At 37.6% G+C, this 23840-nt stretch overlaps 3 protein-coding genes across 6 annotated transcripts; 1 reads left to right on the top strand and 2 right to left on the bottom strand.

The window, feature by feature from the left end:
• Nucleotides 1-350: 350 nt before the first annotated feature.
• LOC143883963 (serine/threonine-protein kinase CTR1-like) lies at nt 351-5398 on the top strand. 4 transcript variants are annotated; one of them, XR_013252614.1, is made up of 6 exons: nt 351-1185; nt 2890-2930; nt 3064-3132; nt 3260-3610; nt 3715-3815; nt 4940-5398. XR_013252614.1 is itself a non-coding variant. In XM_077387298.1 (5 exons), exons 1-5 carry the CDS (start codon nt 1179-1181, stop codon nt 4971-4973), a joined length of 228 nt encoding a protein of 75 aa, XP_077243413.1. In that variant the 5' UTR covers nt 361-1178; the 3' UTR covers nt 4974-5398. The 4 variants fall into 4 exon arrangements, 3 of the variants coding, with proteins under 3 accessions (XP_077243413.1, XP_077243412.1, XP_077243411.1); XM_077387298.1 differs by lacking the exon at nt 3260-3610 and having other exon boundaries at nt 361-1185; nt 3064-3108; XM_077387297.1 differs by lacking the exon at nt 3260-3610 and having other exon boundaries at nt 363-1185; nt 4945-5398.
• Nucleotides 5399-11836: 6438 nt separating this feature from the next.
• LOC143883962 ((3S,6E)-nerolidol synthase 1-like) lies at nt 11837-18162 on the bottom strand. Its single transcript, XM_077387295.1, has 5 exons — nt 15351-18162; nt 15049-15267; nt 14825-14963; nt 14473-14721; nt 11837-12803 (listed from the first exon to the last, which is right to left on the bottom strand). The coding sequence occupies exons 1-5, from the start codon at nt 15557-15559 to the stop codon at nt 12501-12503; spliced, it is 1119 nt and encodes a 372-aa protein (XP_077243410.1). The 5' UTR covers nt 15560-18162; the 3' UTR covers nt 11837-12500.
• Nucleotides 18163-18656: 494 nt separating this feature from the next.
• LOC143883961 ((3S,6E)-nerolidol synthase 1-like) lies at nt 18657-23272 on the bottom strand. Its single transcript, XM_077387294.1, has 7 exons — nt 22917-23272; nt 22508-22772; nt 21553-21925; nt 21251-21469; nt 21027-21165; nt 20675-20923; nt 18657-19028 (listed from the first exon to the last, which is right to left on the bottom strand). The coding sequence occupies exons 1-7, from the start codon at nt 23070-23072 to the stop codon at nt 18726-18728; spliced, it is 1704 nt and encodes a 567-aa protein (XP_077243409.1). The 5' UTR covers nt 23073-23272; the 3' UTR covers nt 18657-18725.
• Nucleotides 23273-23840: the final 568 nt, after the last annotated feature.

The following is a 23840-nucleotide window of genomic DNA, read 5'->3' as shown; positions in this document are numbered from 1 at the left end:
TTTAACTATCCTAATGTGTAACAATCCCTATTAAATAAGATTTCATATCTGATTGTGCCTCTTAATAAAAGAAAAAGAAATTAAGACGGCTCTAAAAACTCCTTTCTAACACATCGCACCTAAACTCCAATCCCATCTGCCCAACCAAATTAATTAATTAAGACAACTCTTTTCCTCCTTTTTGATCTTGGCAAGGAAGGGAATTTGCAAAGTTGAAACTAGAAGGTAACTGAGTAAGAATATGAACTTACAGAATTTTGGCGATTGTTCGCGATGAAGATCCACCCAACCGTAGTTGATCTCAAGATATATGTGATGGAATATGAGGTCTTGTAGGCCCTGATTCTCGGACGCAAGGTCATGGCAACAAGGGGACGAAAATGGTCAAAACGATCATGAGAAATAGGGTTGTTCTACAGTTCTACAAGGAGATGGATGCTAGAAGTGTTGAGAAGTTCTAAAAGCCGATAGGATTGAGAGCAAGAAACTCTACAAGTTGGGAGGTTAAATTTGGTTGATGGTTTTGTGTGCAAATCGAGGTGGGTATTAGCATAAGGTATACGGTGAAGAAAAACAAAAAAATCAGCATAGTGAGCCTTTATCACATTACAAAGGAAATTCTAAGCTACATGGCAATGAGTGGTTGTACAATCCTTAATTAGCCCTTCCCATTGCCATTTCCACCCTTTCCATTTAATTAAACTCTCGATATTTTAACTCTATTAGGGCACAAAACACATTCCATCGATATTTTTTTCTCTCCCGGGCACAAAAACCCTCTCCGGCCTCAACCCACGGCATCACCTCCACCATCTCGACCGTCCGGTCACCCATCAAAACCCTAATTCCACCTTATCCTCCAAGCTGCCATCCTTGCAAACCCATTTTCCTATCACCATCATCATTGTTATTCATCTTCTCCGTTAGATCCAGCCACTCTCCGGCAACCCGTGAAATCCGGCGAGATCTTCTCTACTCCGGAAACATCACCACCTCCACTCTTTGATCGGAGAGCCTCAAGCTGTGGGGAAGGATCGGAGTAGGATTTTGGGAGAAAGTGTTGAATTCTAGGGTTGTGAATTTGGGGGAAGCTGAACAGGTTCTTGTATGTGAAGATAAGGATTTGGAGCTGGAGGCTTTTCCCTGTAATCTGCAAGAACAACTCAATCGATACATGGATGGAAGGTTATTCTCTTACACTATTCTTTCTTTTATTTAATTTAAGTTTTCGCTTGAATTTTGAGATGTGTGATCCTGAATTTTTTATCCTGATAAGCATTTGAATTAGTTCAGCCAGAATTAGTTGAAACAATCTTTTATTTGTCTCTGATTTTTAATTGCATTTCTGAATTTTTTAACTTGAAGCTTTTTTATAAACCTAATTCCACACTTCAAATCATCCTAAATCCCCTGCATTTCCACAAATAGAGCCCTAAATCGGCACACCAATACATACATTTTTTGTATGTATGTATATGAACACCAATACATACAAAATACCACTGAGTTTCACTTCCGTTGAAGTGCTAAGAAATTTATTAAAAGTGTCCAGTCTGAAGAATTAATTTCATTTCATAAAGTCAAATGTTCAGACTGTGAAATATTTTACATGGGACTCTTATCTGTTTCTTTTGTTCTAGACCCCTTGGCTAGCCTATTATTGAATTCTGTTGAATTCAATTTCAAATTTTGAAGCACTCCAGGCTTTGCTAGTGATGGAGCATGGGGTTTCCTTTAATGTTTCCATCCAATGAAGCCAAAGTGTGTCCTAATTTATGCTGTTGCAAATGACTGGAACTATTATATTTTTTCCCGTCCTTGTGTCCTGTTCTACTTGGGAATTTGGTCCATTCTGTGTCTCTTTTGACTTTGTTTGAATGTAGTGAAAAAAGGATTCTGGGCCCCTACGATATTGGAGAGGCAATAGGTCCTTTCCTTCCTCTTTTGCAATCATTGCACAAGCATGCTAGGAAACAATGTGGAAAACTGGGGTGGAGATGGGGGGTGCAAAGATGGTCTTGTATCACCTCTCATGTGCTTCCCTCCAACACAATCTGTCTTTCCTGCATTGAATGTCAGTTTCGACCATTCTCCTTATCAATGACTGGTTTACATTTCTAAATTCTCGTGAAGAATGACTAGACTCACGTTGTGGAATTCCTAATCCCCCTGATATTTTTTTTCTCCAAAACCGTTGAATCTGAATCCATCTTGGCATGCCGAAACCAAAATCGTTAGTGTACTAATGGTATACCATACCAATATGTGTTACATAATTATGTTTATTTGAATTGCATGTGAAATGTGGTGTATGCATTATGTGTAAATATTTATATGAATTATATATGAAATGTGGTATGCACTGAATTATTAGACATTCGCAAAATTGCATGTCATAGACATTCGCAACAACACAGTCTGTCATTCCGCTGGCAGGCTTAGAAATTAGGAGCTGATAAATTTGCAAACCGTGGATTTATACTTGTGGATTGCATGTCCTCACCTATTCTCTTCTACTTTGACTGTCTGTTTCTTTATAGTGATATTATTAGTGATAAAAAGAAGAAAGCAATCGATTCTATAATGTTAGGCATACTGCCTCCTTTTTAATAATTGATGAAAACAATTTCATGATGTACATCTTGATTTCCGTCAGTACTGTGGTGTCATAATTAAAACGGATTGATGCCTTTCAAATTGAAGAGGGCTTATGATAGTCCATGTGTTGTACCCAAGGTCCTGTTTTATTTGCTGGAAACTGAGACCAGTGAGTGGTAATAGCTCCGTCCTTTAGCCTCATTAATGAAAAGTTTTTGGTGTAATTTTTCTCTGACTTGACAGTGTTCAATTTTTAAGGAATCATGATTTATATGGAATATCTTTTGACAGGTTCTTGCGGAACTGTATATCATGGTCTATGGTGCGGATCGGTATGTTTTAATTTCCTTTTTACTTTGATCTGTTGAACAGGACAAACAAATAAATGAATCTAGAATACGTGCAAGCTTATTGGTAAGGAACTTTGAAACTTTTTATGTCCCTAAATTTCCAATTTTCTTGCAGGATGTCGCTATTAAAGTATTCTCCAAACAAGAATATCCAGATGAGGTCATACTTTCCTTTAGGCAAGAGGTGCTTTTCCAAGTTATGCTTAGAATTACTATCCAACAATCCAAACAGAACAATTGTGTCTGTACATATGGTTGGGTATTATACATAACTAAATTATTTTCAAACGAGAAAAATTTCCTCTTTTCAGGAGCTTCCAATCTCTTTTATGCCAACCTAAAGGGATTCAAAACTGAAAGGCAAACTAAACCCTAAAACATTCTGGTCCTGAACCAGTAAAATCATGTCAAGAAGTGATCGTTGTCTACTGTTGCTATATTTCTCGGCAGACTAGAGTTGAGATTGTTGTCCATCATCAAAACAAGTTGACTGGTGACATAGTTTGAGGAAGAAGAGACCAAAAAGGCTGTGTCCACCAAGGACAACGACAAGGCTTCAGGTCCAGATGGCTTTACGATAGCTTTCTAATACAAGTAAATTATTGGCAAGCCACTATAAATAGAGAACTTGGTTGGGAATTGAACAATCACACAAACTATTGGCAAGGAATTTTCTTTTTAACTGCTCGATGAATTCTCCTAATTTTAAGAGTAGTCATTTAATGTATATTGCATTTTATTGACTCAAATTATTTTTACTGTGAAGGTATCACTTATGAAGAGGCTACGACATCCAAATAAACTACTTTTTATGGGTGCAGTAACTTCTCCTCAGCGTCTTTGCATTGTTACAGAGTTCCTTCCACGGTTCGTTCTTCATTATTCTTTCTAGAAACTTCAAATTGAATGATATATGAATCATGTCTCCTGTTATGTACCGATATTATGTAAACCATACATGTGAGACTTCTTGAATGAAAATATTGTTTTCTCTATATTTTATAATTTTTTGTGACTGATATGCTCATGCATGTCAGTTATTTCATGAAAGTGGACAAACATGTCCCATTGGTCTTATGTCAGTTGTTTCGTTTATTTTGCGGTGCCTGTCTCACCATCTCGGTCGCTTTATTCTTTTTTTCTTTTCTTTTTTTGTGGAAATTTTTTTCCCATACAAATATCCATAACAGTAATAAATTTTGAGAGCAGTCAGGGTTAAACAATCTTTCTGCACAGCTTGCATCAAGAAAACCACATAATTTTCTGCCCTGGTTCTCGCAGTTTCCATTCTCTTAAATTTTCCATCTACCCCATTTTTGACACTTCTTGGACTTCTTATTTTCAAAGAGATGGATGAGTTCTCTTCTGTGGATGTGTAGAATCTAAAGATCGGGTTGAAAAGTGAGCTATGTCACCTGAGCTTGCTCTTTTGCAAAATTCTGCTATCCTCTTATCTATAGATCTGCATAGGGCCTACATTCTTAAAATTAAAGCGATAATTGTGGCAAAGGCTAAGCATAAATACATTACAGATCATCCCTGACTGGTAGAACAAAACTGAAGCATTGATATACAAAACGTGTACTTAAGTCATTTTATCAGAATTGACCTCAAATTTTGTATTAAAATGAAGATCTAGAGAGTTAGAGGTGGTTTGTAGATGTTCATATTCTGCCCAATGAAACTCCTAACTAATGCAATATCTTCTGAAAATGTTGTGTTCTTTCTGATTGATTCGTTTGTCACGATTCATGTGAAGAAATAGCCCTCTCATTCTTGACAAGTGAACTTCTCATGAGTGCAAAGCAGTATCTCTCCATTATGTGCAAATTACAGAGGTTGAGTTGATGTTCTTTCATACACAATAGATCTGTTTCTCAAGCTTTAATTCTAGGCTCTTGATGTGCTTTATTTTTTTCATGAAGTGTCATGCATTTCAGATTAATTTTTAATACACACTACTCATATTTCTTATTTTAACATTCATGTAGGGCAGTACTCTTGACATCAGAAGTACCTAGCTAATCAAAATCTGAGGTCTTTTTATTTCTGGACTTCTTAAACGGTGCGTGAAATCGATGTGCTTAATTTATACGGTTCTGAAAGCTAAGCCCATAAAGTTTGAGCCCAGACTTCCTAAATGGAAAGAAGCAGCAGTCATGGACCTTGCAATTGGAACTGGGGACAAGATTGCATTGAGTTGTGGGGTAGTTGCAGCCACATCTTATGCATGTAGTTTTCTCCTTTAATGTTTACATGCCTACTGGCGGGAGAAGATTAAAGCCTTACGTTGTAAAATAAAAATGTTTTAGCTTGTTTACACAGGTCAATATATTGTCATTGCTTGTAACTTTAGTTTTTTATATAACAACAATTTGTAAACATGGTTTATTTGAATGCGATTGTAGTGTGAGGTTGTATAATAAGATTGTATCCCATATTACTTCTCAGTTTGAATGCCTGTAGCTAAAGATTGTATCCGATTTTACAGGTTAAATCCCAATATGATGGGCTCATTCAGAATAAATGGATTTATTTTTCTTTCTTTTTTTAAATATATCTATATTTACCGACGGTCAGGACTATCGGTGATTCTAACATCAAACTATGGCCACACATTTTCAGCGACGGTACAAAACGTCGGTATATTCACCGACGCTCACAAAACGTCTGTATATTCACCGACGCTCACAAAACGTCGGTAAATTAGCTATCACCGATGGTCTTTAGCGTCTGTGTAGATACCGACGCTCACAAAACGTCGGTAAATACCGTATCAAAGGCCACGCATATCTTTTAATGACGGTCATGACCGTTGGTGTAATATTACATACACCGACGCTTTAGTTAAAACGTCGGTGATAAGCTTAACACCAACATTTTATTTTTATTTTTAATGATGTTCATAAACGGCAGTATAAATGGTTACACCGAATGCTTTGAAATGTCGGTCATGACCGTCGGTGAATGTCACTTTTCTTGTAGTGTTCCCTTTTACAAATGCTATTAGATCGACTGAATAGGATTTCATACGAGTACATGTTGTATATAATTTGCATACTAAAAGGTTATTTAACCGCTAGCTGTGCTAGCAACCCTCTTACTTTTGTATAATCAAATCCTTACTATACTAAAAGCGAGAATCCTATATTTTTCGGCACATTCTTTCCTGCTGTTGCCTTATGCGTCCCGCCTTAATTTCCGTCAAAGTCCCACGGATGTTCTTTTTCACTACTTTTTCGTCATTTCCGCTTCTCATACGCCCTTGCACATGAGTTAAAAAAAAAGACGCAAGCTGTCTCCTTTTTATGCCTCTTTTGCCCGTAATTGTCATAATTTTTGAATTTTCTTTGTACTTTTTCCTGTAATTGTCATATTTTATTACACTCTTTCGGTATTTTTTCCGTAATTTTGCTACTTTGCTTCCATTTTCCCGTAATTTTTCATTTAAAACTTAGTACCTGCATGATTATTATTTATTGCTACTGCTAGCCACCTGTGCACAAATGGTACTTCTGCCAATCTTTGCAGCAAAGGATGGGCGACAAGCAGACATGTAGCCTCGGCGAAGGTGGCTAGCAAATCTCTATACAAAAAAAAATTATCTTAAAAAAAATGTCAAAATTCCGGTTGACCCGCGGGTCAACCCGTCCCGCACCGGCCTGGTGCGGGTCCAAGCCCAATGACCCATAAAAATTTTCGGGTGATTTTGACCCGGCCCATTTGACTCATTTCCCCATGATTTAGAGGGAAATGATGTGATTATGAGAGTTTTTTTTTATAGTGTAAGTCTTGATAGTGAGTATTATTTTTGAAAAACTACTGTATGGCTTACATCGTAGGATGATCCAAACCGTCCATTTGATGGGCCACAATATAAGTAGGTTGTGTGCCAAAATTCATTTCCATAGGATAATTACAACCCTCCAACCAATAAATGTTTCCTAAATATGCCGTTCCTCTATAGACTGCAGGGTTAGGATCATCGCATGGAAATGTGTTTTTTGGGAACACCCTATGTACGATGTGGCCCATCAATTGGACGGTTTGGATCATCCTATGGTGTAAGTTATACAGTACTTTTTTTTTTTTAATAGGGAGTGTAGGAAATATGTTTTTGGTTTTCAGGCTTTCTCACAAAATTCTTGTTAGAATATATATGGTGTAAGCCCATGTAGTGAAGTATTTTTTAATAAGCCGGTAGGGGTCCCCGCAAAACCCCAACTTGCCTATCAAAAAAGAAAAAATTGTACTGAATATTTTACGGCCTACACCATAGGATGATCCAAACCCTCCGTTTAATGGCCCACAATATAAATTGATTGTTCCCAAAAAAACAATTTACAGATGATATTCCTTTGTTCACGCACGTGCAAATTAGTTCCCTTCTACCAAATGCTATTAGACTGAATAGGATTTCATACGAGTACATGTTGTATATAATTTGCACGGTAAAAAGTTATTTAACAGCTAGCTGTGCTAGCAACCCTCTTACTTTTGTATAATCAAATGATATAAGTACGAGGACAGCTCGTACATTAGGACCCTATATTTTTAAGATGATGGCAAGGGTTAGGATAATCCATTGGAAATGACTTTGTGTGCACTACCTAAGTTTGAACCCAACAAATGAATGGTTTTGATCCTCGAACAATCTACCATCTGGGGTCCGCTGTACTTTTCTTAGAATATATTTTGGAGCTTTTATACAGTGTACCATGTAGGTCCAATTATTTCTATTTTTTAAAAAGCAGGACCCACGTTGATTGGATCATCCAATCATTCATTTGTTTGGATCTCACTGATGTATAATGAACCAAACCATTCCTTTGTTGGGATCCCATATATATGCACAGTGGTGGAGCCATGATTTATACATAAGGGGGGCAAAATAAGATAATATATTTAATCCAAAAAAAAATTACATTGTTAATGAAAAACTCACTACAGTTGTCCTCGACGAGTCAATCATGTTCTGAAAGCAATGCATGGTTGTTTCATTATCAATGCTATAAAATATATCATTTTCAATGTAAGTAATCAAACTATCAGTCATCCATTGATCTGCCATCCAATTCCGTAAATTTCTAGGGTTTTATCATAAATATCTAGGGCAAATCTCATCAATCAAATGCTTTTGTCTTCAGAAATACAAAAAAAAAAAAAAAAAAGAAAAAAAATCTGCCCTTACCTCCTCCTTATTCTTCTTCTTCTTCTTATTTACTTCTTAGATGAGAGTGGGAGGGGCGAAGTTGAATCGAACGGCTTGAGAGTTGCCGAGTTAGGACGGTGGGACCATGGGAGTGGGGAGGGGCGAGTAGTTTCCAGAGAGAAAGGAAAAAAGAACTCTATTTTTTTAGTGTGAATTTCAAGTTAGGGTTTACTTTAGGGTAGTGATATTTTCCCAATTTCCTCCCTTGATGGATAAAATCACCCCCCCTTGAGTCCTTGACATTTTCCTTTGGCTCTGTTCACTTGTTTTCTAGCTGTAGGAAAAGAAAAGAAAGGAAAAGAATCTGACGTGGAAAACTGGAAAAGAAAGGAAAAGAATCTGTGAGAAAATTCCTTTTGTGAGAAAATTCCGTTGTTCACTTGGCCGAGAAAGGAAAAGAAAGTATGCAGGCAAAGTGGTTTTCTCAGGAAAGTGATTTTCTCACCCTTTTGGTGAGAAAATTTAGAGGGAAAGTGCAAGAAAGTTGGTTTTCCACATCATTATTTATATTTTCCACCTGTGTAATTATGCTTTCCCGAGAAAACAAGTGAACAGCGGAAAATGTCAAATCATGTCCAATCACGGGAAAAACTGGCTTACTTTCTTCTCCTTTCCTTTCTCAAGAAGCAAGTGAACAGAGCCTCTAAGTTTCAAAGGGTAAAGGAAAACATCAAAAGTGGAGAATTTATCCTCTTGCAATGAACCAATCTCATGATTCACGAAAAGTATCATTGCCCTACTTTATTTTTATATTGAGTAATGCTAGGGAAATCTAGAATAGGACATAAATGGGGACCAATCAAATTGACTCAAGCCACAACATCACAAAATGACGTGAGCGAGTCCTTAATTTTAGGGAGATCATAGAAAAGTAAATTTTTTGAACACATGGCATATTTTCATTGCAGGTCCCTCCTAGGTCCTATTCTCGGTCTCCGTATCATTTTCCTTTTATATTTTGGTCAAAAATAGTCAAAAGCTGTTGGTTTTAATGAAAACCAGCCCATGGTTTTAAGGAAACCATGTGGTTTTAGTGAAAAGCTGTTGAAAGGCAATGATGAGTGATGCATTTTTTACTTCACTAAAAAAACAAATGAGCATAGGAAGGGAAGAGATGGGGACAAACAAAATAGCATAGGGCAATCCTCCTCATTCGGTTTTTCGGTTCTAACCAAATTATTTTAATAAAAACCGACACTAAAACCGAAAATCAAAATTTATTAGAAATAGAAACCGAAACCAAAACCGAAACCGAACTGAATTACCATTTAACCGAACCGAAATAACTAACTGAATTCGGTTCGGTCGGTTTTAACCGTATAGTGAACAGCCCTATTTATAACCCCATTTAGAGGGTAGGTAACCCCCTTTTAGAGACTTGATAACCCCCATTTTGTCCCTCTCTAACAATTTTTCAAAAGTGTGTCCCCCATTAGTAATTTTTCCTAGTAAATAATGAATGCGTATTTTTGGGGGAGTGATAAATCGACTCCCCATGTGCCTTTCTCGGAGAGAGATAAACACATGGGGAGTCGATTTATCATTTTGGGGGGTCGATTTATCACTGCCTTTTTTTGCATAGTTATTCTTTTTGAAGCTCCATGACCCCGGGTGACGTTAGCATGTGCCCCCGTGAACACGGTAACCAAAAGCATGATTTTGAAATCTGAACCACCAAGATCATGTACGGATGTCAACAGAGATTGAGATGCTTTACAGAAAAATGATTTCGGACAAAAAGTCATACAAAAGAAATATTTAGACTAGCATTCTTGTCCCACGGGTGTGAAATAATAAGCCCATCCTATCAAAACATGAGGTGTAAAATGGTGGGCTCCCTTTAAAGAAGAGATTTGCTAATCTTGATTAATTATGGAATATGTTATCAGCACTACGTGATTTTAATAAAGTTAGGAGTGCCTCATCAAAATACAGTAGTGCTAATAACATTCAGGTCGGAGGGTTAGGATCTTAACACATGACAAACAGAGGGCATGTCACGGGAGAAACAAGCACACACTGAGAGATGCCTAAGCTAGGGGTGCAACTTGAGTTGGGATAAAAAATAAAAGAGAGAGAGAGAGAGAATTGGGTTGGGCTCAACCGGAACCCGCTGGGTTAAACCCGATTTCGGCTCGGCTCGGGTTGACTTTCCTCCGACTGGGTTGGGAAAAGCCAACCACAATATTGTTGCTAGCGTCTAACCCAAACCCAACCCAAGCCGATTTGGAAAAAATGCGTTAGACGGGGCAGGTTAGGGTTGAGAGATTTAGGGGCGGGTTGGATTAGGGTTGACCATTCTCACCCGAGGTTCAGATTGGGTTGGATTAGGTTGAGGGAAAGCTATTTAGGGTTGGGCTAGGGTTGGGCTCAACCTGGCGCAACTATACCCGAGTTGCAACACTATCGCAAGCACATGATAAACGTACGTGCACACGCGAGAGATGCCTTCATCTGAATGTGTGGTGGAGAAATGATAAACGTACGTGCACACGCGAGAGATGCCTTCATCGGAATGTGTGGTGGAGACATCCTACTCCCCTGAAGCCATTTCTATTTAATTCGACATTTAGCCTCAGTTTGGTCAGATGCTAACGTCAAGTAGGTGGGCCGTCGTAAGAAAATTGGGTAGAAAAGATAGCGGCTACGTGCCAAAGAAAATGCAAACAAAACATATTCTATGTTTAATAACTAGGTTTATTATCAGACTAGCTCACATGCTTATTTTTTTACAAAGGGGTCTAATATATTTTGAAAATGGTCTCACTCACTATGTTTCCTTCTTTTTAATTTTTATTGGATGTTGATATAAATGGGAGAGAGAGAGAGGATTCCGCCCACTTTTCTTTTTCTTTTTTTCGTAGGGAAGATGGGATAGAACCTTATACCTCGTGATTGAGGGACAAAGCCTTTTACCATTGAGCTAGAAGCTTAACCCCCTGTTCCTCTAAAAAAAATGAAGAAAATAAGATCGGGATATCGACTGCCATGTCAACCTATACAGGAAATCTGACATGCCGGGTGCATATGAAAGAGGTGAAGATCACTGTCTTCAACTATGAAAACCGTTCTTTGAATCCATTAAAAAAGAGAGAGAGAGAGAGAGAACAAAATTCTCTAAGAATTTCACCGATAATAAACACAACAATTCATTACAATTCGTTCATAATGACTTAAATAAGAATCAAAGACTCCTAATCTAACAAAGATTCCTAACTACAAATTGAAGTTTGTCATACTAGACCGAACTACAAATTGGCCGTACTAGATTGAACTCGGTCATAGTAGACAGAATTGCAATCGGTCGTGCTAGACCGAACTCGATCATACAAGACCAAATTGCAATCGTTCGTGCTAGACCAAACTCGGTCACGCCAGACCGAACTCAACACAGTCATAATAGACCAAACTCGGCCATGCTTGACAGAATTACAATATGGTCATGCTAGACCAACCTTTAAGTAAATTAGACTTGACTTTGAGTCATATAACCTATAACCTCTATGATATAGATAAGACAAATCATACCATTTAAGGTCTATAAATTAGCCTACATACTCTTTGGGAGACAGATTGCTCTCCCCAGAAAATAAGGTAATTTTTGCCCTTATCTCAAGAGAAGTAACTGCTGGCATGTAAAGTTTGCTTTGACTCCAAAGGGAAATCCAAAAACGGGTGCAAACGTAAGTGTGGATACTGGATAATCTTTGTTTGAAAATGCATTTAGCAGGCAGAAGAACAACGAGGATATAAAAATAGTAACAAGCGAACCATTCGAGAACTTTCCCTGAGTATTGCCACTATCTAGGTACATCTTTCTTCCCAAGCGAAATATATATATATACTGTTGGTGCGCTTAAGCTCACCAAGCTTATGGTGCGCTTAAGCGCCCAATCACATGGGGGCCCACTTTGTTAGGATGATCCAAAGCATTCATTTGAAAGGCCCTTACATAGATGGGGGGTGTACCAAAAATCAGCTCCATAGAATCATCCTAACCCATCCATTTGTGGAGGTCAAAATGGACAGATCTGTTTGTCCACAAATCTGCCCATTTTTGTCATCCACAAATGGAGGGTTAGGATGATCCTATGGAGCTGATATTTGGCACACCCCCTATCTACGATAGAGCCTTGCAAATGAATGGTTTGGATCACCACAGAAAATGTGGGACCCATGTGATTGGGCGCTTAAGCACACCATAAGCTTGGTGAGCTTAAGCGCACCAACAGTTTCCTATATATATATATATATATATATATATATATATATATATATATATATATATATATAAGGGTGTAACCTTACATATATGGTCGCATACAAGCACATATACATTTTTAGGGTTTGGTTAAAGGGATGCTTCCGTTGAGCAATGAATTGATGAGCTGCTCAAGGGCTGGGAGGCGTTGATTGTGGTCGTAACTGTACATGACCTCGATCATTCTGGCAGCGCTTAGTGAGGCTTCTTTGAAACATGGAGAGAATTGATTTGAACAGAGGCATTCCTCGTTGAGTTTCTTCCATGCATTGGATATCATATATTTCACCTCTTCACGTGCATTTTCAAGGGAAGCAGAGCTCCCATTTTCTTTCATGTAGCACTCTACATATGACCCATCGTATCCTTCTTGGTTCTCATCCTTCAAATATCATGGAAACATTTGTTAGTTTGATGCAAAAGAGAGTTGTATTATAAAAATACAGCTATGATGGGATTAAGAATGACGGAATTGTATTACAAAAATACAGCCTTATCTCTCAATTTTGAAGAAGAATTTTTTTTAGTAATTTAGGCACTTTTTTCCTTTCAAGGACCTACCACATAACACTCCTGAGAACCCTATCATACACTGTCTCCAATTTCTAATTTTTTATTTATTTTAGTGGCATCCGAATGGGTTATTGTGGTTGTCAGGTATTGTCATCATAGTTACAAATAAGTCCCAGAAATTTCTCCGGAACTCCGGAAGGGTTTATCTCAAGATATTATAAATGTTTACAATATATAAAAATTTACATTTAAAAAAAATTAGCAGTTCAAAATATGGCATTAATTTTTTGTCATATTTTCCTCAGTAAGGATATAATATGAAGATATCTCAATGATTATTCAAAATCTGGAGAATTTTTTTGAATTTTATCGTTTTATAAAAAATTACAAAATATCATGATGTTAATTAAAAAAATAAGAGATATCCTCACTAAGATATTTTGATAATGGCACTATTCACTCTGCTCTACAAAGATGCTTATTCGAAGCCTAAACTAAGTTAGTTGAAGCCAAAATTGCTTCATCAAAGCCAAAATAAGCTAGTCGAAGCCAAAAATAGGTTAGTCAAGCCAAAATTACTTATTCGAAGCCAAAATTGCTTCGCCAAAGCCAAAATAAGCTAGTCGAAGCTAAAAATAGGTTAGTGAAAGCCAAAATTAGTAATTCGAAGCAAAAAATGCTTAGTTGAAGCAAAAAATATGTGAGTTGAAGTAAAAAAATGCTTAGTCGAAGCCAAAAACAGTTTACTCGAATCCAAATAGGTTACTCGAAGCAAAAAAAAAAAGTTATTCAAAGCCAAAAATAGGTTGTCAAAGCGAAAAATGAGTTTACTCGGAGCGAAAAATGAGTTACTCGAAGATTAAAAAAAAAAAGTTAGTTGAAGCTAAAATTATGTTAGTCGAAGTCAAAAATGTTTAATCAAAGCGAAAAACAGTTTACTTGAATCCAAAATATGTTACTTGAAGCCGAAAAAGGTTCATTGAAGCCAAAATAGGGACTCGAAGCGAAAAATGAGTTATTCGAAGCCAAAAATGAGTTGCTCGAAGCCAAAATAGGTACTCGAAGCCAAAATTAGTCGAAACCAGGGGCATTTTCGTCATCAAATTCTTTTTTTTGTTGCAAAAATGATATTTATACGAGTTTTTAAAACAACTAGAATTCTCAGGCAATTTCTCCAACTCTTTGGCACGTAACAATGATTTACCCAAAAAGAAAGAATATGTGGAGTCTATGTAGTTACAAAAACATGGGACATGAAGGGTTGCTCAATAGAGATTCCTGAAAAAAATAAAAGCTTGGTAAAATACAGTAGGGGTGGGGTCAGAGTGACTATTTATATGATATGTCGTTGCCTAAAAATCAAGCTTCTAGCAATTCCCATCAGGGTGAAATTTTTCTTGGATTAAAAAATTGGACCCTTGAATTCCTTTTCAATGGATTTTCATGTTTTATTTTGATTTCATGGATTTTCCTTTTTGTTTCTATTTTTACCCTAGACCAAAATCATTGCATCAATTGTCAACCACTAATCATCGTACCTTTGCACTTCCCAAATCGTCCCAAAGCAGAAGAATGGTTGCGGGCCAGGTTAAGAGGCCTGGAATATCGTCGACACTATCTACACTCTCTTTTGCCATCCCTTCCCCCAACTGAAAAAGCATGTGAAGTAATACAAGGGGTACTCCCGAACTAATTACTCCATTTCTCATGTACTCATCTGTCTTTGGGATATGTTTAGACCGAAACCATTTTGCCTCTGCCATGAATGCATTGCATAGCTTCCCCCACTGGTTAATTAGACAAGGAAATATGGTTCAGATGTTAGAATTTGTGACTTAATTTCACCATTAATGACAATAAGAAAGTCAATTCATTTGGTAATTAATATACCGATTTTCTCAGAGATTGTAGGGGATTCCATCCATGTTCCATCTGAATCTTGCCTGAAATCTCATTACTGGTGTTATATAGAGCCATGAAGCATATCTTCATGTATCTCGGTAGCTGCTCAATCTCAGTGACTTCCCATCTGTAATTTGTTGAATCTCACTCTATAATATACATATTTTTTAATTCTTAGAAGCAGAAAGAAAATTGGGTTTTTTCTTACTCACCTATTGACTGCTTCTGTGAAGAGGATGAGTTCATCAAGTGTCCCATAGACATCGAAAATGTCATCAATTATGTAAACGAGCGATATGGGTTTTGTGAGGTCGACTCTGTACATTGAGAATTGAGGGTGTGAGAGCATTGCCATGGGCCACATGAACCATTTCACTGGTTGGTCTCTAACAAAACATAATTCCTTTGACAAACCTAGGTCTTTCCACCACCTGAATTTGGAAGGAGAAGTCATTAAGTTAGAAAGTCTGATATTAGTCTGAAGTAAAATTCAATTGGAAATAGAATTGCTTACTTTAGAATGGCTCTAAGCTCTCCTTGGTGCAACGACTGAACGATGTTGAAATCCAATTTTGCTAGTTCTTGTAAGACTCCTGTCCTCCCATTGTCTCCTTGGTAGTCTTTGAGGTAGTAGTTGGCATTGAACCTTGGCAATGTCATGTGAAAAGGATGCTCCAAGGTATGTCTTACTAGGTCCGCGAGGTCCGGTTCCATAACTGTCATCGAAGCCTTAAGGTGCTTGGAGGTGAAGTCATAAGCTTCATCAAGAATATCCTCGCCATCGATTTATCACTGCCCTTTTTTGCATAGATATTCTTTTTGAAGCTCAATGACCCCGCGTGACGTTAGCATGTGCCCCCGTGAACACGGTAACCAAAAGCATGATTTTGAAATCTGAACCACCAAGATCATGTACGGATGTCAACAGAGATTGAGATGCTTTACAGAAAAATGATTTCGGACAAAAGGTCATACGAAAGAAATATTTAGACCAGCATTCTTGTCCCACGGTGTGAAATAATGAGCTCATCCTATCAAAACATGAGGTGTAAAATGGTAGCCCCCTTTAAAGAAGAGATTTGCTAATCTTGATTGATTATGGAATATGTTATCAGCACTACGTGATTTTGATGAGGGCATCCTCACTTTATTAAAAGTACAGTATGACCCGCGGAAGATCCAAACCGTCCATTAGATGGGGCACAGCCTAAATAGGTTGTGCCCAAAAATCATTTCGATAGGTTGATCCTAACCCGCCGACCTGAATGTTTGAAGGTTGATCCTAGGATCAACCTATGGAAATGATATTTGGGGCACAACCTAGTTAAGTTGTGGCCCATCTAATAGATGGTTTGGATCATCCTATAGTGGGGGCCATGCTGTACTTTTAATAAAGTTAGGAGTGCCCTCATTAAAATACAGTAGTGCTGATAACATTCAGGTCGGAGGGTTAGGATCTTAACACATGACAAACAGAGGGCATGTCACGGGAGAAACAAGCACACGCTGAGAGATGCCTAAGCTAGGGGTGCAACTTGAGTTAGGATAAAAAATAAAAAAGAGAGAGAGAATTGGGTTGGGCTCAACCGGAACCCGATGGGTTAAACCCGATTTCAGCTCGGGTTGGGTTGACTTTCCTCCGACTGGGTTGGGAAAAGCCAACCACAATATTGTTGCTAGCGTCTAACCCAAACCCAACCCAAGCCGATTTGGAAAAAATGCGTTAGACGGGGCAGGTTAGGGTTGAGAGATTTAGGGGCGGGTTGGATTAGGGTTGACCATTCTCACCCGAGGTTCAGATTGGGTTGGATTAGGTTGAGGGAAAGCTATTTAGGGTTGGGCTAGGGTTGGGCTCAACCTGGCGCAACTATACCCGAGTTGCAACACTATCGCAAGCACATGATAAACGTACGTGCACACGCGAGAGATGCCTTCATCTGAATGTGTGGTGGAGAAATGATAAACGTACGTGCACACGCGAGAGATGCCTTCATCGGAATGTGTGGTGGAGACATCCTACTCCCCTGAAGCCATTTCTATTTAATTCGACATTTAGCCTCAGTTTGGTCAGATGCTAACGTCAAGTAGGTGGGCCGTCGTAAGAAAATTGGGTAGAAAAGATAGCGGCTACGTGCCAAAGAAAATGCAAACAAAACATATTCTATGTTTAATAACTAGGTTTATTATCAGACTAGCTCACATGCTTATTTTTTTACAAAGGGGTCTAATATATTTTGAAAATGGTCTCACTCACTATGTTTCCTTCTTTTTAATTTTTATTGGATGTTGATATAAATGGGAGAGAGAGAGAGGATTCCGCCCACTTTTCTTTTTCTTTTTTTCGTAGGGAAGATGGGATAGAACCTTATACCTCGTGATTGAGGGACAAAGCCTTTTACCATTGAGCTAGAAGCTTAACCCCCTGTTCCTCTAAAAAAAATGAAGAAAATAAGATCGGGATATCGACTGCCATGTCAACCTATACAGGAAATCTGACATGCCGGGTGCATATGAAAGAGGTGAAGATCACTGTCTTCAACTATGAAAACCGTTCTTTGAATCCATTAAAAAAGAGAGAGAGAGAGAGAGAACAAAATTCTCTAAGAATTTCACCGATAATAAACACAACAATTCATTACAATTCGTTCATAATGACTTAAATAAGAATCAAAGACTCCTAATCTAACAAAGATTCCTAACTACAAATTGAAGTTTGTCATACTAGACCGAACTACAAATTGGGCGTACTAGATTGAACTCGGTCATAGTAGACAGAATTGCAATCGGTCGTGCTAGACCGAACTCGATCATACAAGACCAAATTGCAATCGTTCGTGCTAGACCAAACTCGGTCACGCCAGACCGAACTCAACACAGTCATAATAGACCAAACTCGGCCATGCTTGACAGAATTACAATATGGTCATGCTAGACCAACCTTTAAGTAAATTAGACTTGACTTTGAGTCATATAACCTATAACCTCTATGATATAGATAAGACAAATCATACCATTTAAGGTCTATAAATTAGCCTACAACTCTTTGGGAGACAGATTGTTCTCCCCAGAAAATAAGGTAATTTTTGCCCTTATATCAAGAGAAGTAACTGCTGGCATGTAAAGTTTGCTTTGACTCCAAAGGGAAATCCAAAAACGGGTGCAAACGTAAGTGTGGATACTGGATAATCTTTGTTTGAAAATGCATTTAGCAGGTAGAAGAACAACGAGGATATAAAAATAGTAACAAGCGAACCATTCGAGAACCTTCCCTGAGTATTGCCACTATCTAGGTACATCTTTCTTCCCAAGCGAAATATATATATATATATATATATATATATATATATATATATATATATATATATATATATATATATGAGGAAACTGTTTGTGCGCTTAAGCTCACCAAGCTTATGGTGCGCTTAAGCGCCCAATCACATGGGGGCCCACTTTGTTAGGATGATCCAAAGCATTCATTTGAAAGGCCCTTACATAGATGGGGGGTGTACCAAAAATCAGCTCCATAGAATCATCCTAACCCATCCATTTGTGGAGGTCAAAATGGACAGATCTTGTTTGTCCACAAATCTGCCCATTTTTGTCATCCACAAATGGAGGGTTAGGATGATCCTATGGAGCTGATTTTTGGCACACCCCCTATCTACGATAGGGCCTTGCAAATGAATGGTTTGGATCACCACAGAAAATGTGGGACCCATGTGATTGGGCGCTTAAGCACACCATAAGCTTGGTGAGCTTAAGCGCACCAACAGTTTCCTATATATATATATATATATATATATATATATATATATATATATATATATATATATATATATATAAGGGTGTAACCTTACATATATGGTCGCATACAAGCACATATACATTTTTAGGGTTTGGTTAAAGGGATGCTTCCGTTGAGCAATGAATTGATGAGCTGCTCAAGGGCTGGAAGGCGTTGATTGTGGTCGTAACTGTACATGACCTCGATCATTCTGGCAGCGTTTAGTGAGGCTTCTTTGAAACATGGAGAGAATTGATTTGAACAGAGGCATTCCTCGTTGAGTTTCTTCCATGCATTGGATATCATATATTTCACCTCTTCACGTGCATTTTCAAGGGAAGCAGAGCTCTCATTTTCTTTCATGTAGCACTCTACATATGACCCATCGTATCCTTCTTGGTTCTCATCCTTCAAATATCATGGAAACATTTGTTAGTTTGATGCAAAAGAGAGTTGTATTATAAAAATACAGCTATGATGGGATTAAGAATGACGGAATTGTATTACAAAAATACAGCCTTATCTCTCAATTTTGAAGAAGAATTTTTTTTAGTAATTTAGGCGCTTTTTTCCTTTCAAGGACCTACCACATAACACTCCTGAGAACCCTATCATACACTGTCTCCAATTTCTAATTTTTTATTTATTTTAGTGGCATCCGAATGGGTTATTGTGGTTGTCAGGTATTGTCATCATAGTTACAAATAAGTCCCAGAAATTTCTCCGGAACTTCGGAAGGGTTTATCTCAAGATATTATAAATGTTTACAATATATAAAAATTTACATTTAAAAAAAAATTAGCAGTTCAAAAAATGGCATTAATTTTTTGTCATATTTTCCTCAGTAAGGATATAATATGAAGATATCTCAATGATTATTCAAAATCTGGAGAATTTTTTTGAATTTTATCGTTTTATAAAAAATTACAAAATATCATGATGTTAATTAAAAAAAAAGAGATATCGTCACTACCATATTTTGATAATGGCACTATTCACTCTGCTCTACAAAGATGCTTATTCGAAGCCTAAACTAAGTTAGTTGAAGCCAAAATTGCTTCATCAAAGCCAAAATAAGCTAGTCGAAGCTAAAAATAGGTTAGTCAAGCCAAAATTACTTATTCGAAGCCAAAATTGCTTCGCCAAAGCCAAAATAAGCTAGTCGAAGCCAAAAATAGGTTAGTGAAAGCCAAAATTAGTTATTCGAAGCAAAAAATGCTTAGTTGAAGCAAAAAATATGTGAGTTGAAGTAAAAAAATGCTTAGTCGAAGCCAAAAACAGTTTACTCGAATCCAAATAGGTTACTCGAAGCAAAAAAAAAAGTTATTCAAAGCCAAAAATAGGTTGTCAAAGCGAAAAAGGAGTTACTCGGAACGAAAAATGAGTTACTCGAAGATTAAAAAAAAAAAGTTAGTTGAAGCTAAAAATATGTTAGTCGAAGTCAAAAATGTTTAATCAAAGCGAAAAACAGTTTACTTGAATCAAAATATGTTACTTGAAGCCGAAAAAGGTTCATTGAAGCCAAAATAGGGACTCGGAGCGAAAAATGAGTTATTCGAAGCCAAAATAGGTACTCGAAGCCAAAATTAGTCGAAACCAGGGGCATTTTCGTCATCGAATTCTTTTTTTTTTGTTGCAAAAATGACATTTATACGAGTTTTTAAAACAACTAGAATTTTCAGGCAATTTCTCCAACTCTTTGGCACGTAACAATGATTTACCCAAAAAGAAAGAATATGTGGAGTCTATGTAGTTACAAAAACATGGGACATGAAGGGTTGCTCAATTGAGATTCCTGAAAAAATAAAAGCTTAGTAAAATACAGTAGGGGTGGGGTCAGAGTGACTATTTATATGATATGTCCTTGCCTAAAAATCAAGCTTCTAGCAATTCCTATCAGGGTGAAATTTTTCTTGGATTAAAAAATTGGACCCTTGAATTCCTTTTCAATGGATTTTCATGTTTTGTTTTGGTTTCATGGATTTTCCTTTTTGTTTCTATTTTTACCCTAGACCAAAATCATTGCATCAATTGTCAACCACTAATCATCGTACCTTTGCACTTCCCAAATCGTCCCAAAGCCGAAGAATGGTTGCGGGCCAGGTTAAGAGGCCTGGAATATCGTCGACACTATCTACACTCTCTTTTGCCATCCCTTCCCCCAACTGAAAAAGCATGTGAAGTAATACAAGGGGTACTCCCGAACTAATTACTCCATTTCTCATGTACTCATCTGTCTTTGGGATATGTTTAGACCGAAACCATTTTGCCTCTGCCATGAATGCATTGCATAGCTTCCCCCACTGGTTAATTAGACAAGGAAATATGGTTCAGTTGTTAGAATTTGTGACTTAATTTCACCATTAATGACAATAAGAAAGTCAATTCATTTGGTAATTAATATACCGATTTTCTCAGAGATTGTAGGGGATTCCATCCATGTTCCATCTGAATCTTGTCTGAAATCTCATTACTGGTGTTATATAGAGCCATGAAGCATATCTTCATGTATCTCGGTAGCTGCTCAATCTCAGTGACTTCCCATCTGTAATTTGTTGAATCTCACTCTATAATATACATATTTTTTAATTCTTAGAAGCAGAAAGAAAATTGGGTTTTTTCTTACTTACCTATTGACTGCTTCTGTGAAGAGGATGAGTTCATCAAGTGTCCCATAGACATCGAAAATGTCATCAATTATGTAAACGAGCGATATGGGTTTTGTGAGGTCGACTCTGTACTTTGAGAATTGAGGGTGTGAGAGCATTGCCATGGGCCACATGAACCATTTCACTGGTTGGTCTCTAACAAAACATAATTCCTTTGACAAACCTAGGTCTTTCCACCACCTGAATTTGGAAGGAGAAGTCATTAAGTTAGAAAGTCTGATATTAGTCTGAAGTAAAATTCAATTGGAAATAGAATTGCTTACCTTAGAATGGCTCTAAGCTCTCCTTGGTGCAACGACTGAACGATGTTGAAATCCAATTTTGCTAGTTCTTGTAAGACTCCTGTCCTCCCATTGTCTCCTTGGTAGTCTTTGAGGTAGTAGTTGGCATTGAACCTTGGCAATGTCATGTGAAAAGGATGCTCCAAGGTATGTCTTACTAGGTCCGCGAGGTCCGGTTCCATAACTGTCATCGAAGCCTTAAGGTGCTTGAAGGTGAAGTCATAAGCTTCATCAAGTATATCCTCGCCATCTATTCTGAGGTGTAAAGCTTCATATAAACCCATCATTCCCCTTATGTCTTTACCTACGTATTGGCCAAATGTCCCCTCCTCGTCTTTGAAGTTCTTAAACACATCTGTTCCATGCAGAGTAGTCAGTAGAAGATCTAGTTGAGACTAATTGGTATGATGAATGATCAAATTACGAAGATGCAAATGTTCAAATTAGGAAACATAGGGACAAATGGAATGAGGTAAAAAAAATAAAAAATAAGGCAAGGCAAGCCTATTAAGGCTTTATTTTAAAGACTTTTATTTCCCCACTATTGCAAGTGGCCACATGAAAGTAAAGTCCAATACCGAACTAGTATGCACCCACTTAGTTGGAACTGAAAGGGACAAGGAAGAATACAAATCCAAAATCCTAGAGTCCTAGACGCTACTAAGAGATTGTTTTTAAATGAGACACTCAAGCCTTCTTTTATAGGAAGTAAAGGATATGAAGGCACACCTTCAAAGAAAGATATACTTTCATTTAAAATAAGTATTTTTTAAATATAAAAAAAGCACCCTTTCATAAATCAAGTTTCTTTTGAATCAAAAGACTTTTACCCATTTTTTATATTTTAAAAATAAACACATTTTGAAAATATCCAACTGATCTCTCATCTTTAACTATAATTTTAGTGATATACTGATATGTCAATAGAAGTACCCACCTGCGGATACATAGTGCCCATGTTGGCGCAACAATCGGAAGCAAAGCGCAACTTCGTACAAGCTACGATGTGTAAAACCAGTACTAACATCAAGACTCCGATGATGGAAATCTAGAATGGCTTCGATCTCTTCCTGGAAGTGGTAATCGATGCCCAAGCGTTGCAGAGAATCGATCATAATCATACCCTCCAATGTGTTACCGGCTTCACGTAGCGTAAGCCGTACTTCCTTCACTTTCTCCATTTGTTTGATGCGCAGGCCATCCTATTTGAGTGACAATGTTAGTGAAAATAGAACAAAATATTAAATCTTTTGATCATCAAACATGGAAGAGGAAGGACAATAAAACCAAAAATAAAATTAAGTGTATTATCTCATCTAAATCTAAAAGAGCAATGGTGGCCTTACCAGGTAAGTGTTAGATGGTGTAAAGGCCAAACTGTTGTCATGGGTGGAGCTTTGATGATGAGCAATGCACATGTAAGGGCCTTTGGTCCTTTGGGTTTCACTTGATACAGTTGTGGGAGATGGGGTTGAAGGACAAAATTCAAGGGGGAAAGCCATGAAAGCTAGTGGGAAAGCTACTAGTTTAGAGACTAGTAAGAAATACTCAATTAGGGGTTCTAATTCTTCTTTTCTTTGTTAGATGAACAAAGATGAAGTTGTGAATGAAAGATGAAACCCCAAGTGCACTTATATACTTGAGGTAGGGAGGCCACTGTTTCTGGACGGTAGAGCAGCTTGTGGTGATAAACGAGCAATGAAAGGGGAAAAAGACTTGCATCCAATCGGTTCGCCCACACCCGAAGAGAACTTACATGAGTCCAATGTGGACAATGTGATATAATCTGAAAGTACTTCTTTTCGTAGTTTGGCATGGGTGTTTTCACAGCCACATACTCATCCTTGATTTTATACTTAGCTATTATTTTGGTAGATGAAAGGACCGGTAAGAAATAGGAACATTTGGTGGGTAAAAGGACGGGTAAGAAAGGATTAACATTTAGTGGGTGAAAGGACTAATATTTGGGAATGAGAACAGGTGATTAGGAAACGACATTCTCTTTAAAAGTGTTATAGGGCTTTGAGCTATGGGCTTTGGAAAGAGATCAGGGATATAATGTGGGGTCCAGCCCCATGATGCGGGCCTCATACCCACACACTACATGGAATACTACTAAAATAGGAAACAAGATGGGTTTCCAATTGGTTGTCAACCTTTTAGCGTAGTGGTAGGGCGTGTCATTACCAATATAGAGTGAGAAGGGAAAGAAATAGACAAAAAGCATCATCCCCAAGAAGGGAATTGCTAGCGTCCATCGTAAAAGGCAT

The sequence above is a fragment of the Tasmannia lanceolata genome, unplaced genomic scaffold (genome assembly GCF_043159265.1).
Source record: "Tasmannia lanceolata isolate RefF3 unplaced genomic scaffold, GAP_Taslan_0.1 ptg000008l, whole genome shotgun sequence".
Lineage (NCBI taxonomy): Eukaryota > Viridiplantae > Streptophyta > Magnoliopsida > Canellales > Winteraceae > Tasmannia > Tasmannia lanceolata.
This window is presented reverse-complemented; position numbering and strand designations above follow the sequence as displayed.